Genomic DNA, 12,174 nt, shown 5'->3' with positions numbered 1-12,174 from the left:
GAAATAAACCATTTAAAACTATCAAGGATTGTACTAGAAGATATGAAGAAGCATAGTGATTCTCCTCTCAAAGGGTCCGTCCTAAAATTTTACACGAAGGGCCTTGGTTAGGTTATGTTTGGCTGCTGTCCGCGTTGACACTCATCTATGCTAAAAGGGCCTAGTGACTCCAGCTGGCTTTCAGAGACGTACCAACCAAACAAACTGAAATACACCATTCCAAGTGATCAAAGATTATGCTAGGAGACATAAGGAATTGAAATCGCGAATCTCATTTATATGAGACCACTCGACTTAGGCCGCTTTAGCAGCTACAGCATCTTTATTGCACTCAAATGTCACTAAAAACCAGGCTAAAGATTTTGCCTTCGACGAAAATTCTATTAGCACTATTCTAATGGTCAAAGGCTATTAGGACGTCCCTATGTCTTCAACGTGACGATACAATTATAACTACAGTCAATTTAGTTTGACATTTTTTTTGACGTCATACTTTTTGGGGCTGAATAATAAATTGGGTTTATGATCAGAAATAAAATAAATACAAGAATGGTGGTAAATACATGTCCTGCATGCTACCAAATCCATAGTACTTCCTTGTCAGCTTTGGGACATGTATAGGCCTATCATAAAAATCGATTTCAATATTGTTACCATTTCCGTTTCGTTCAGACAAAAAATTTTGAATAGCATAAGAGGTATTGTAAAAAATAAATAAACCACAAGAATAATCTGTTTGGGTACAAACTCGTGAGCTTAAACCCGTGATGAATATAAATCCACGATCCAATTATGAAATTTCTCATGAAATGAAACTCAATGTATCCGAGGAAAACCAGATTTGTATTATGCAAAGCATGAGTTCGTCATAATCCCCATGTTGCTGTGGCGACCGTATCATAACGCGGTCATTTATATGCCACAACCAGCTAACGGTTCGTTCTCCTTTATAAACACTTTCCTTGGTGTAATAGAAATTTGAACCCTTCGCAAAAGAGAAAACTCTTAACATTTTAATTAATTGACCATCTTGACCATAATTAGTCTGATAATTCTTTGTTTGAAGTTCATTGTTGGTGATGGTGAGTTAATGTTGTTCAAAGGTTTATTGCGGACATTTTCCATCACGAATGTAAAAAACAATACACAACGTTTCGGGATCTGGAATCTGATCCCGTCCTCAGGTGAAAAAACTTAACTAACACATTACAACTAACAATACACAAACGCCCAACCTAAGTTGGAATCACTACAGAAGGTAGCAGTCAAAAAATATGCACTGTTAAGCAGTCAAGTCATGATATAACATGCAAATAATAACCAAACACAAAACACTATAATCTATAAAAGGTGTATTGTAAAAAAAGGTGTGTTGTATTGCAAAGGTGTGTGTGTATTGTTAGTTGTAATGTGTTAGTTAAGTTTTTTCACCTGAGGACGGGATCAGATTCCAGATCCCGAAACGTTGTGTATTGTTTTTTACATTCGTGATGGAAAATGTCCGCAATAAACCTTTGAACAACATAGTCTGATAAAAATGCGTCATTTGCCAACTAAATGTTTTGTATTTGACGTTCAACTTTTCGAATTCTGCACGGATTAGAACAGAAAACGGTATAGATAATGAAATAAAAAAAACATCTTTGCCCGAAAGTAGACGAAACTTAAGTATCCCAAACCCATTCAAGTTTTGTGTATGTGCAAGGGATCGAACCAAATTAAATTCAGAAATGAAATGAAGCGAAACTTAATTAGTTATACAAATAAACAAGCAAAGCCCACATTCATTATCATTTCAATATAGTCTTCTGCTCAGTTAAAATGCGTTTTCTAATTATTATTGTATTATTTAGCTATGTGGAGATTATTTAATATCCTTGCTATATTACGTTTTGCCTCTCTTGAGAATTTAGATTCTAGATCCCAAAGATTAACTAAACATGGTTATTACTTACTGCAATGGAAAATCCAATTAATCCTTTGTTTCTATTATTATTATACCAACGCACCTAAAATATTCTTATCCACCTCTTAAGTAGACTTGTAAAATGATTAATTAATCCAAATCCAAGTTAAATAAAAATGTATACTTCAAAGAGACCAAAAATCTAAATAAGTATTTGAATAAAACAGTGTTTTTCCCAAAAAAAGTGTTGACCAATGCACTAATTTAGCAAAAAGCATTATCTCATCAACCATCGCTACCAATGAACTTCAAACAACGAAGACGTTTGACTAATTCTTTGTTTAAAGTTCATTTTTGGTGATGGTTTTTATTGATTAAGGGATTATTGTAGAAATGTCCTATCACCATCATGATCAATAGCTTAGGTTGTTTCTTCCTGTATTTAGCATAAATTGTTAGTTACTTATACTCTGTATGAAGGACCCTGTCTCCTGACTGTCCGTTTACTTGTGAACTGGCCAATGGTGCAAGGCCACTCCCAGGTAGAGGGTCAGGAGACAGGTTCCATAATACAGACTATAGTAACTGAAGCTATTTTTTCACCCTTTTCCAGCTTACCCTCAGGATGATCCTCATCTGGTGGCCGCCCAGGATGTTTACTCCTCCGGAGAGTTGGTTCTGGTGAACTGTTCAGCGCCTCCTACCTACCCTCCGCCCAACATCACCTTCTACATCAACAACGACAAGGTAGAGAGCAGAAATTTGTAGTTTCTAATAATATTTAACCTTTAATGGATTTTTGTAGTGGAACTTTTAATAGTTTTTCTTTTGAATAAATTTCCAAGTAAAGAGACTACTCTTTGATCCATTATCAAATGACAGGATTTTTCCACCTAAAGATACTACCCTATAACGACTCTTTTAGGTTAAGTTAAGAAAATGTCCCATCTGTGTGATTGATTTGAGAATAGCATTTAACGAACATATATTGCATAATTAGTTGTAGATTTTTTGCCACATGTTATTGAATGGATATTAAAAGAATCTTGTTCTTGAGGAATGATTTAAAATGTCACCAAATCAAGAATGGCTTTTAGCTAGGTATCAACTCACCGAATCGTGGTCAAAACCAACGTTGGTTGGGAGCCAACATTAATTATACCGTGTGTAAAACTATCTGTAAAACGGAAAAGAGACGATAATTCCATTACAACAAAGATTCTTCTAGTAATTATCTATTTACATGTATTTAGTTGTACATTATGGTCAATGGCTACAAAGTACGTTTTGATTTACAATCGCGATAAAATGACGTGGCGACCAAGTGACGTGACGGTCAAATGGCTTGTCGACCAAGTGACTATACGAAAAAATTGTGCCACAGAGGGAAATTAATCAAAACGATATTCCCAAGACTTATACAATGCTTGACAAAATGGCCACTATCCTGCAGGCCAGGTAAAATTCATCTCTTCAATAGCACTCCCATATTGCTAAGGGTATAATTTCTCCCTCCACTACTTACTCCAACTCGTGTTGCCTAGACGGAAGAGTGGCTGCTGGAGCGTGGCCCCGAGACGCCCCACGAGGATGGTACCCGCTCTACATGGACGGCACTCCGCTTCCACGCTGAGAGACAGCATTTCCTCCCTCCAGAGGACGTGCTGGAGGTGCGGTGTGACGTCGCGGCGCCGCCGCTGCCGTCGTCGTCTGTTCGCACCCATCTGTACCTCACTACGCCACACTCTTCCCCCAACCAGAAACTTGCTCAAAAAACCTACAGGAATCACGGTAGGTGATTTTCAAAGTACCTTATCTCACCAGAAAGTATGTTTGAGGATCTCACCACACCACACTCATCCCACAACCAGAAACTTGCTAAAAATCATACAGGAATCACGGTAGGTGATTTTCAAAGTACCTAATGTATCTCACCAGAAAGTATGTTTGAGGACCTCACCACACCACACTCATCCCACAACCAGAAACTTGCTAAAAATCATACAGGAATCACGGTAGGTGATTTTCAAATAATGTATCTCTATCACCACAAAGAATGTTTGAGGATCTCACCATACCACACTCATTCCACGACCAGAAACTTGCTAAAAAACCTACAGGAATCACAATAGGTGATTTTAAAAGCACACAAAGTCTATCGAGTACCACAAAGTATGGGCAGCGAGCTGGTACAATGGAAGAGCGCTGAACTTCGGTTCCCAAGGTCCCAGGTTCAAATCTCGCCAATTCCCAATGAATTTTATCTTTAAAAGTACCACAAAGAAGGAGGATCAACATTTTTGGGCGTGTCCACTGACTTGTATACGAAGGTCAATGGTTTAGAATTTGACTATTTCAAACCAGCGAGCAAGGAATGAATACCTTGAAATAGCGAGCAATGGTATTCCTTGCTCGCTGTTTCAAACAAGCATTTGGTAATCCTATAGGTAATCATGTCCTAGTCTAGACAGTGTTACACTTTTACAAATGAGTAACACCGTTTGGTTTGTTTTATTTTAGGTAAACCCAATTGTTTGTTATCCAAGTTTACCAATGCATAAATAATTTTTATACTGTATAACGAGATGTTGGGGTTCACTTTTTCAATTTTACATATTCTATCCCAGGATGCTACAAAATGGCCTCCAGCGGAACGAAATCCCTCGAGAAGTGATACTTACAAATATTTATTTAAGCGCAGTTAGTACTCCTTTTTTATCTTAAACCTTTTATGCTTTTACTATGTACCGGAAGACAGCTCTATAAATTAAAATGATTTTTATTGAATCAATAAAACCGAATACTGAAAGGTCTTTTGGATCTTTTGTTTTGAATCTTTTTGGATCTTCTTGGTCTTTTGGATCTTTTTTCAAAGATCTTTTGTCTTTGAAAGGTCTTTGACCATCTTATGAGTACTTTTGTTTTATCTACACCTGTGATAAGTTTATAATATAACAATTATGGTAGTTTAATAGTATAGTCTTGAGTTAATATACCTGATATTGTTGGTTTGTTAATGTTTTGGTTTGATTCCGTTCCCCATTATCTTTTATATCCACGTTTATCTCATTTGATCAATTTTCCAACTTAAAGTATTCAAATGTTGATTATGATTACATTGTTTTACCTTTTAGGTGTTAAATTACTATTAAGTTGCATAAAAAAGTTATAACCACCAATGATGTGATCTGTGGTACAGTTTATATTCAATTGATCAAATCGATAACTCAATTTTGAATATCTCAATTAAGCTGTGTTCTATGTGCGTTAGAATGTGATTAAGTTGATCTCCACACTTGGAGCTAAATTTGAATTTAATTAAATGCAATTTCTTTACATTTACTTTGAACTCATTAAGATTTACAAAGTCCGCACAAATAAATACTTTTATTGTTTCCGTAATTAGGAAATTCGCAGCTAAACGTTTGACCGCTCAAGCGGAAAACTTGTTTGTAAACTAAGTTGTTGCTGGTTCTTAATTGAAAATTAAAAACAAAAACAGTTGCTTGTTTTAGAAAAACAAAATTTTCCAACAAAGTAATTACAGTTCAGTTAATCTAGCTTGATTACGGTCCTTTGTTGGGAGTTCAATTTATTAGCGCTCTCGGTCCAGCAAAAACTCAAAGTTCGAGTATTTTTAAGTAGTTTGATTGATGTTTTGAGCAAAATTAATCGAAAGTAATCGTTGCTGTGTTTTTATTGAAAGTTTACAGCTTCTTGCAAAAACATTTCTTCTCGGAGAGTTTAATTTATAACGTTACATTAAGCAATTTCCATGTTATTCACAAAGTTTATTTGATTGGTATTTTGATTTTGTATTTAACAAACTGCATGGTTCTTCTAAATTTAGTTAATTTGTTTTCTTTTAAATTAAAAATGCCTTAACCGTTAATGAACAATTTCAATGGAATATTTGTATGGTTCCTCTTTATCAGAGTTTCTTACGGTGATGTTACGAAAGTTCATTTAAAATTTAAACCAACAATTCGTGTCGAAACAGAAAATATTTAGTGCTTATTTTGTGCCTTAAAGCATCTTAAAGCAACCTTGTTTCTGTAATTATTTAAACATTACTATTAAATGGTATGTCAGTAACTCAGTCTGTATGAGGTCCAACCAAACACAAACATAACCAAAACAGATTGTGAGTTTGGTACCAGTGCAGCAATGTCCCGTTAAAAATGTTTTAGGCATATATGACCAATTTTTTGAAAAAAAATAATAATAGATAAATGAATTTACTTATAAATTTAAAGGCCGTGTTTTGTAATGAATTTATTGTTTTTGTTTTTTTATAATATAAAAGGAAAATTAGGGTTGAGCCACGAAAACGTTGATTAAAGTCGTCTTGATAAACTAAATTAGGACGATTTTGCTATTTACGACCAGCTGAAATCCTCTATTGAAAACATACTGCATATATGTTTTGTTAAAATTTAGGTCACAGTCCCAAAATATATGTTAAGCTACATCTTGCATTGTAATTCTCAAGTTTTATTTATTATGTTGCAGGGAGAGCTGTTGTCGTGCCAGGAAACATGATCCTGCTAGCCGTTCTCCTTTTCTGTTTATGACAATGAATTTAATGCAAGAATAATTCAATGTGATTAAACCATGTTTAATACATTCCATTAGGTGAGCGTACAATTTGAGAAGCTCCTTAAACAATTCTTTCGATATGAATTTATTTTGGAACCTTAAAATGCCAATGTATTTTCTATTTGTTCAAATTACTTAAGTTCAAACCTGATAGCTGTCATGATATTTCATATTGTAAATCTCATATAGCAATAACAGTGTGATATATTTTAATCTGTCAAAAATAAATGGAATAACTTTTTTTAATTCCGTATCGATAATAAGTATTGAATAAAAAAAAACAATGCAATACATTATTTTGAAATCAACACGCTGAAAATAATTATTCTCTCTAGCTGAATTTAGTACAGTTTTTTTTTCTAACAAGCTGTTTCCGATTATGAATATGGATATGTGGTGCTTATTTATCATAGACTTGTGGAGGTTTTCCCTCAAAACTTTTAAGGTCTTTGGAAGTGTTAACTTTGAATATTCATACAGTAACATTCTGTTTACCTTTCAGTAGTAAATTTATTTGTCAAAGACATTTGAAATTTGATATACTGTATCAAAGTTGTTTATTTTCATTTTGAACCAAAGCACATTTTGTTGGTTTAGTTACAATTTATTTAGTTTAATTCTGTTTCCCTCAAACATTAAATATGATTGAAAAAAAAATTCTATACAGAAACACTATCAAAGAATATACAAAAACAATCCAAGTATAGATTTGATATATTGATGTATATCAACAATAGACAATACAACGATCAAGTATTTTCACATAGATACGTTAGTATACAATCTACAATACAACTGCATTGTTGGATCTATTGTTGGATCTAAGGTTGAAATATCATACAAAACTCACTTGTTATACAATCATTATAATTATTTAACATTTTTCCAGTATTATTACTGTACGCTGTTCACATAATGGATGTATTAAACTGTTTGACTTTTAATATATCTCAAGCAATGAGCTATCAAATTACATCTCATATGAAATTGTAGCAATGATAAGCTAAATAACTTTTGTACCAAAATAACCTCTTCCGATTTTCGTCATAGTTAAGTCTGTAATGGACAATGTACAGAGTGTATGGATGAATGTTGAATTTGTGTTTTCAATCTTTTAAAATGAGATATGTTTTGATTTTATTTTTATATTAAAATGTAACTAGGAGTAAGTAATTTTGGAAACGTTAAGCTTGGAACCACTGAAAAATAATTTGTCTGTGAATATTTATTCTTAAATTTACATAATATAGATAAGTTGTATGATATAAAATATTTCAATGTATTTCAATAACAGTGTAAATATACATATTGTACTAAGTGCTAAAAGCTTTAACATAAAAAGTATATTTTGCAGAATAAACATAGTATGGTGTAAGTTATTTGTTCGTTCACGACATTGTGGTAAAATTGTATCCATATTTAAGTGGTGTATTGGTAAAAATTTTAAAGAAAAAAAATCACATTATTAATTTATTGCTTTTGGGTTGCACAATTTACTTTTATATTGATTTGTATAAGGTAATTTAAGCATTTTCACTAGCTATACTACTTTAAATTGTTCACAACTTTTCAACCACTTGAACTTCTCCTAAGCGATGTTTGTAATGAGCAATTCAAGTTGGATTTTATGAGTCCTGTTATTCTACTTTCATTTAAAAATAATGTACACTTTAATTACGTCTCTGGAGTTATTGTCACTAACCCGGGTCAATTAATTTAAACGTTTAAGTATGAGATAACGGAATTAAATTTAATTTAATAGAAGTCAATATATTTGTGAGCTATGTGAAAAGAACAAATCTAAACACTTTATATAACATATTCATATTTAATTTAAAAATATATTTTTAAACACAATAATATTTTAGGTTTGGTTTATTGTTGAACTATTTGTAGAAAGCTATTCTACAATGGTCTATACAAAATAAAATATTATAAAACCATGAGCAATTATATTTTTTTTATTTTCGTGAAGTATGTAAAGGCACGTTACTGCTTTTGAAATAAATCTAATTGGTCCTACAACGATTATGTAAATATGATAAACCAATTCTTGTGTATAATAAACATCTAGTCCTTGTGTGATGTACACCTTTAGAAGTAATAATCTTGAAAATGACTGTAAATGTGTTGTTTCTTTACCCTGTGCGTCTCAATTGCTTTGTTTGCTGCAAGTAAAACGGGGAAACGAGTTTGATTAAAAGAAAAAATACAAAACATAAAAAATAGGGTTTTCCTACACTCATCTGGGAATGTAGGCTTTCTTGCACTGATTATTGCACAGAAAGTTGCTAAATGCTGCATTTACTTACTTTAGCCGCACTTTGTTTTTGTTTTTTTTACCAGTATTCCAACCAAAGAACACAGTTTACTTTTATTAGGCACATATAGACTTCCATGGAATGTAAAATTTGGAGCAAAAAAACCTGGAGCAATGTGTTGAGATGGTCTACCATCTAATGATAATATCCTGTGTCAAGTGAAATCAATCAGCTGTTTGCTATGATACTGCATTAGTTTTTTTTATTAATATTTAACCCAATACACTAGTAAACTCTGGTGAGATCCTCCTGAACTTCATTTATTTTCTTGGCTTCAAACATTTATATCACATGGGAAGTGTAATACGTGTACTCTTAAAAATAAATTGGCAGCACTTAAAGATACTACGACTACGATCAGCTGATGCAGTGGTTTTAATTTCGCTTAGATATAACTTAACCTAAACGTATTGTTTAGTGTTTGAAAGACTAATTATTTATATGCTTTATAGTAACTGTAGGGAAAATATAATGTGTTAACGAGCGCAAATTGCTTTTGTTGCACTCGAGAAACTTTCCACACTTGCCTGTGGCTAGTGCGTAAACATTTCTCTAATTTGTAACAAAGTGTCACTTCGAACACTAGGTAAACAAATGACTAATTGTTTTATTCGAAATAGATAAAAAAATAAAAAATAAAAATATAATTTAAACGTGTAAACTTAAGTTTATCGGAGTATTGGAACGGGGTTTTACGGAGCAAAAGTTGAGCCCCCCCCCCCCAAAAAAAAACCGTAATCCTACTAATATTATAAATGAGAAAGTTTGGATGGATGGATGTATGGATGTATGGATGTATGTTTGTGACAAGTGAACGCGAAAAATACTGGTCGGATTGGGCTGAAATTTGGCATGATGATAGCTCACATTCCCGATTAACATATAGGCATATTCTTATTTCAAAAATCCTTTCGGGCTCCGCCCCAGTGGCTCTGGAGTTTCCCATGTTAACCTTATGAGAAATGGAATTAATGAATCTTAACAGCTGTTTCAATTAAACAAGTTGGTTCTGTTCTATGATGTTCAATAGCATTAAAATTACAAGGATTACCAACAGGGTGCAGCACTATTATTTCTTTTACATTTATGACAACAGCTAATTTGCAACCAAAAGGTGAGTGAGCGTAGCGAACGAACTTCAACCTGGAGGCGAGTTAGCGTAGCGAACGAGCTAACCTGAAGGCAAGTGAGCGCAGCGAACGAGCTCCAACCTAAAGGTGAGTGAGCGTAGCGAACGAGCTCCAACCTAAAGGTAAGTGAGCGTAGCGAACAAACTTCAACCAGGACGTGATTGAGCCATGCGAACGAGATAATCTTGAAAATTAAGAAGTTAAACGGGGCAAAGCCCGCGGGTTACAGCTAGTACTGTATATTTGCAATTACTTTTAAACTATTTTGTATATTAAAAACTAATAAATTATTGTTCATAAGCATTGTTGTATGCCTAATGAATGATTCAGAAGACAATTTTTAAAACTGGCTGAATTTTCCCATGCTTTTTAATAGAATAAAATAATCTGTTGTAGCTTGCTCGTTTAGGGAATATTTTGATCAAATTTGTTTAATTCATACTCAGCTATTTTAATTTCAATAAAACCCTTACTTGATTACCTTTCCTATGGCAGCAAAACCTAATACTCATACAAATTTGTGTTATTTAAATATAAAATAAATCTGTCATTCAAGGGAACATTTGAGAGAAAAATCCAACCAAATTGAAATTTGCATAGTGTGCAGGTTTCCGCATTGGGAGTATTCTATGACAAACTTAAATGTTTTATGGACAAAACGTAATGGTTAAATAACCTATAGTTCAATATTAATTATGGTATATGCCTTAGGTCAACGTAAAATTAAAAATTACGCAACATATCTCGTTAGTAAGTTGATATGTGTAGTTATTATTCGAAGTAAAGATTAATCGAATTCAGGTGTATTTGCACCACATTTAGATTACGGCCAGCGATTTTAGGTGTTGGTTTTCTCTCTGAAAAATACAAAATAGAGAGGCGAGTAAATGTGGATAACTGATAGCGCCACAAATCATAAGGAAGTCTCATGCCAGCTTGATTACCTCCGGGCAGTGAAGTAAAATAAATCTTCCAAAAACCATCAGCAACTGCCCTTCCCCGTGGAGGAACACATTAGGGGATTACAATGTGCTTTAAAACTTATAAAAAAAATACATCCAGGGAAAATATTTATCAATAGAAATAAAAAATTGAACAAGATAAAATCATTTAAAATAGACAAATATTTATATTAAACCGGTAATTATAAACCTCCAACGATATAACGATTGACGATCGTATGAATATAATTATTTATAATTTTTTATCCATACCTACGTTTGTTTTTTATAGAACTGCAGATAAATCACGCATACATTTATGGTTGTAGGGTGTTAGTTCGTTGAGGGTGTTTAGTTAGCAAATTAAATATTTACGCCCATTAACTGTCATTAATATGAATGAAACCGTTTCATTGTTAATTTAGAAAAACCCTGAACAGCAGAGGAACAGATAGCTCACAATTTTTGCCTGTAGGATCTGTTTGTATGGTTTATCTAGGCCATATTCTTAGCGATTGAAAAATAAATAAATAAATGATTAACAGTCTTTATAAAAAAAAATCTATATTCCGGCTTAAGCCTTCTTCAGGAAAAATAACAAAAACAAATAATTTGTTTATCACTTGTATCTGAGGGTCTCTGAGGGTAAAAATATATAATTTATAAAGAAAGAAAAAACAATTAAAAAAACATAAAGACATTTTTTGAAGGAAATTTTTTTATATACTAAGCAGTTGGGGAGCGAGCTGCTCTTGTGATAGATCTCGGGACTTGGGTCATTGAGGTCCCGGGATCAACTCCCACCGAAACCACAATGGGTTTTATCTAATGTCGCAACCTCTAGGTCGAACCTGAAAGAATGTGAAAAACGAAGCCGAGCTAGAGCCTTGAGTCTTGGGACAAAAAAGTAGACATACTCAAGTGTCGTTTGTACTAAAGTAGGTGCAAATTCACCTCCAAACCGATGATACGAAGTTTTTAATTCAATTGATTACTTAAGATAAATGCAGTACTGAACACAATTTATGTTTTGTATGTATACATAGTTTTACTAATTTTAGGTATTTGGTAAATAAACTAAATATAAACCACCATATTCAAGACCAGTGACAAACCTTCAGCGATCATCGTTTCCCTCATTAAGAGCTGGCGGAGTTTCAAGGTTCGTTAATTTTTCTCCATATTTCCAAACGGATCTCGAGCACAGGCGGTCATTAAAACTCTAAACTCTCTTGCATAAAATTATTAGTTTTAATATGAACTACGTTGATTATTTT

The 12,174-nt window shown here is 33.2% G+C and overlaps 1 protein-coding gene across 1 annotated transcript in view; it reads left to right on the top strand.

Moving 5' to 3' along the window:
- Positions 1-6,749, top strand: part of LOC128992448 (uncharacterized) — a 62,605-nt gene extending 55,856 nt beyond the window's left edge. The window contains exons 4-6 of the mRNA XM_054416025.1: positions 2,520-2,653; positions 3,451-3,697; positions 6,419-6,749. Coding sequence (XP_054272000.1) covers positions 2,520-2,653; positions 3,451-3,697; positions 6,419-6,480 — 443 coding nt within the window. The 3' untranslated portion in view covers positions 6,481-6,749. The remainder of the gene's footprint in view (positions 1-2,519; positions 2,654-3,450; positions 3,698-6,418) is intronic.
- Positions 6,750-12,174: the final 5,425 nt, after the last annotated feature.

The sequence above is a fragment of the Macrosteles quadrilineatus genome, unplaced genomic scaffold (assembly GCF_028750875.1).
Source record: "Macrosteles quadrilineatus isolate MER2022 unplaced genomic scaffold, UCM_ALF_1.0 Scaffold_4__1_contigs__length_99947679, whole genome shotgun sequence".
NCBI classification, from domain to species: domain Eukaryota; kingdom Metazoa; phylum Arthropoda; class Insecta; order Hemiptera; family Cicadellidae; genus Macrosteles; species Macrosteles quadrilineatus.
Note: the sequence above shows the minus strand (reverse complement) of the source record. Positions and strands in the feature narration are given on the sequence as shown.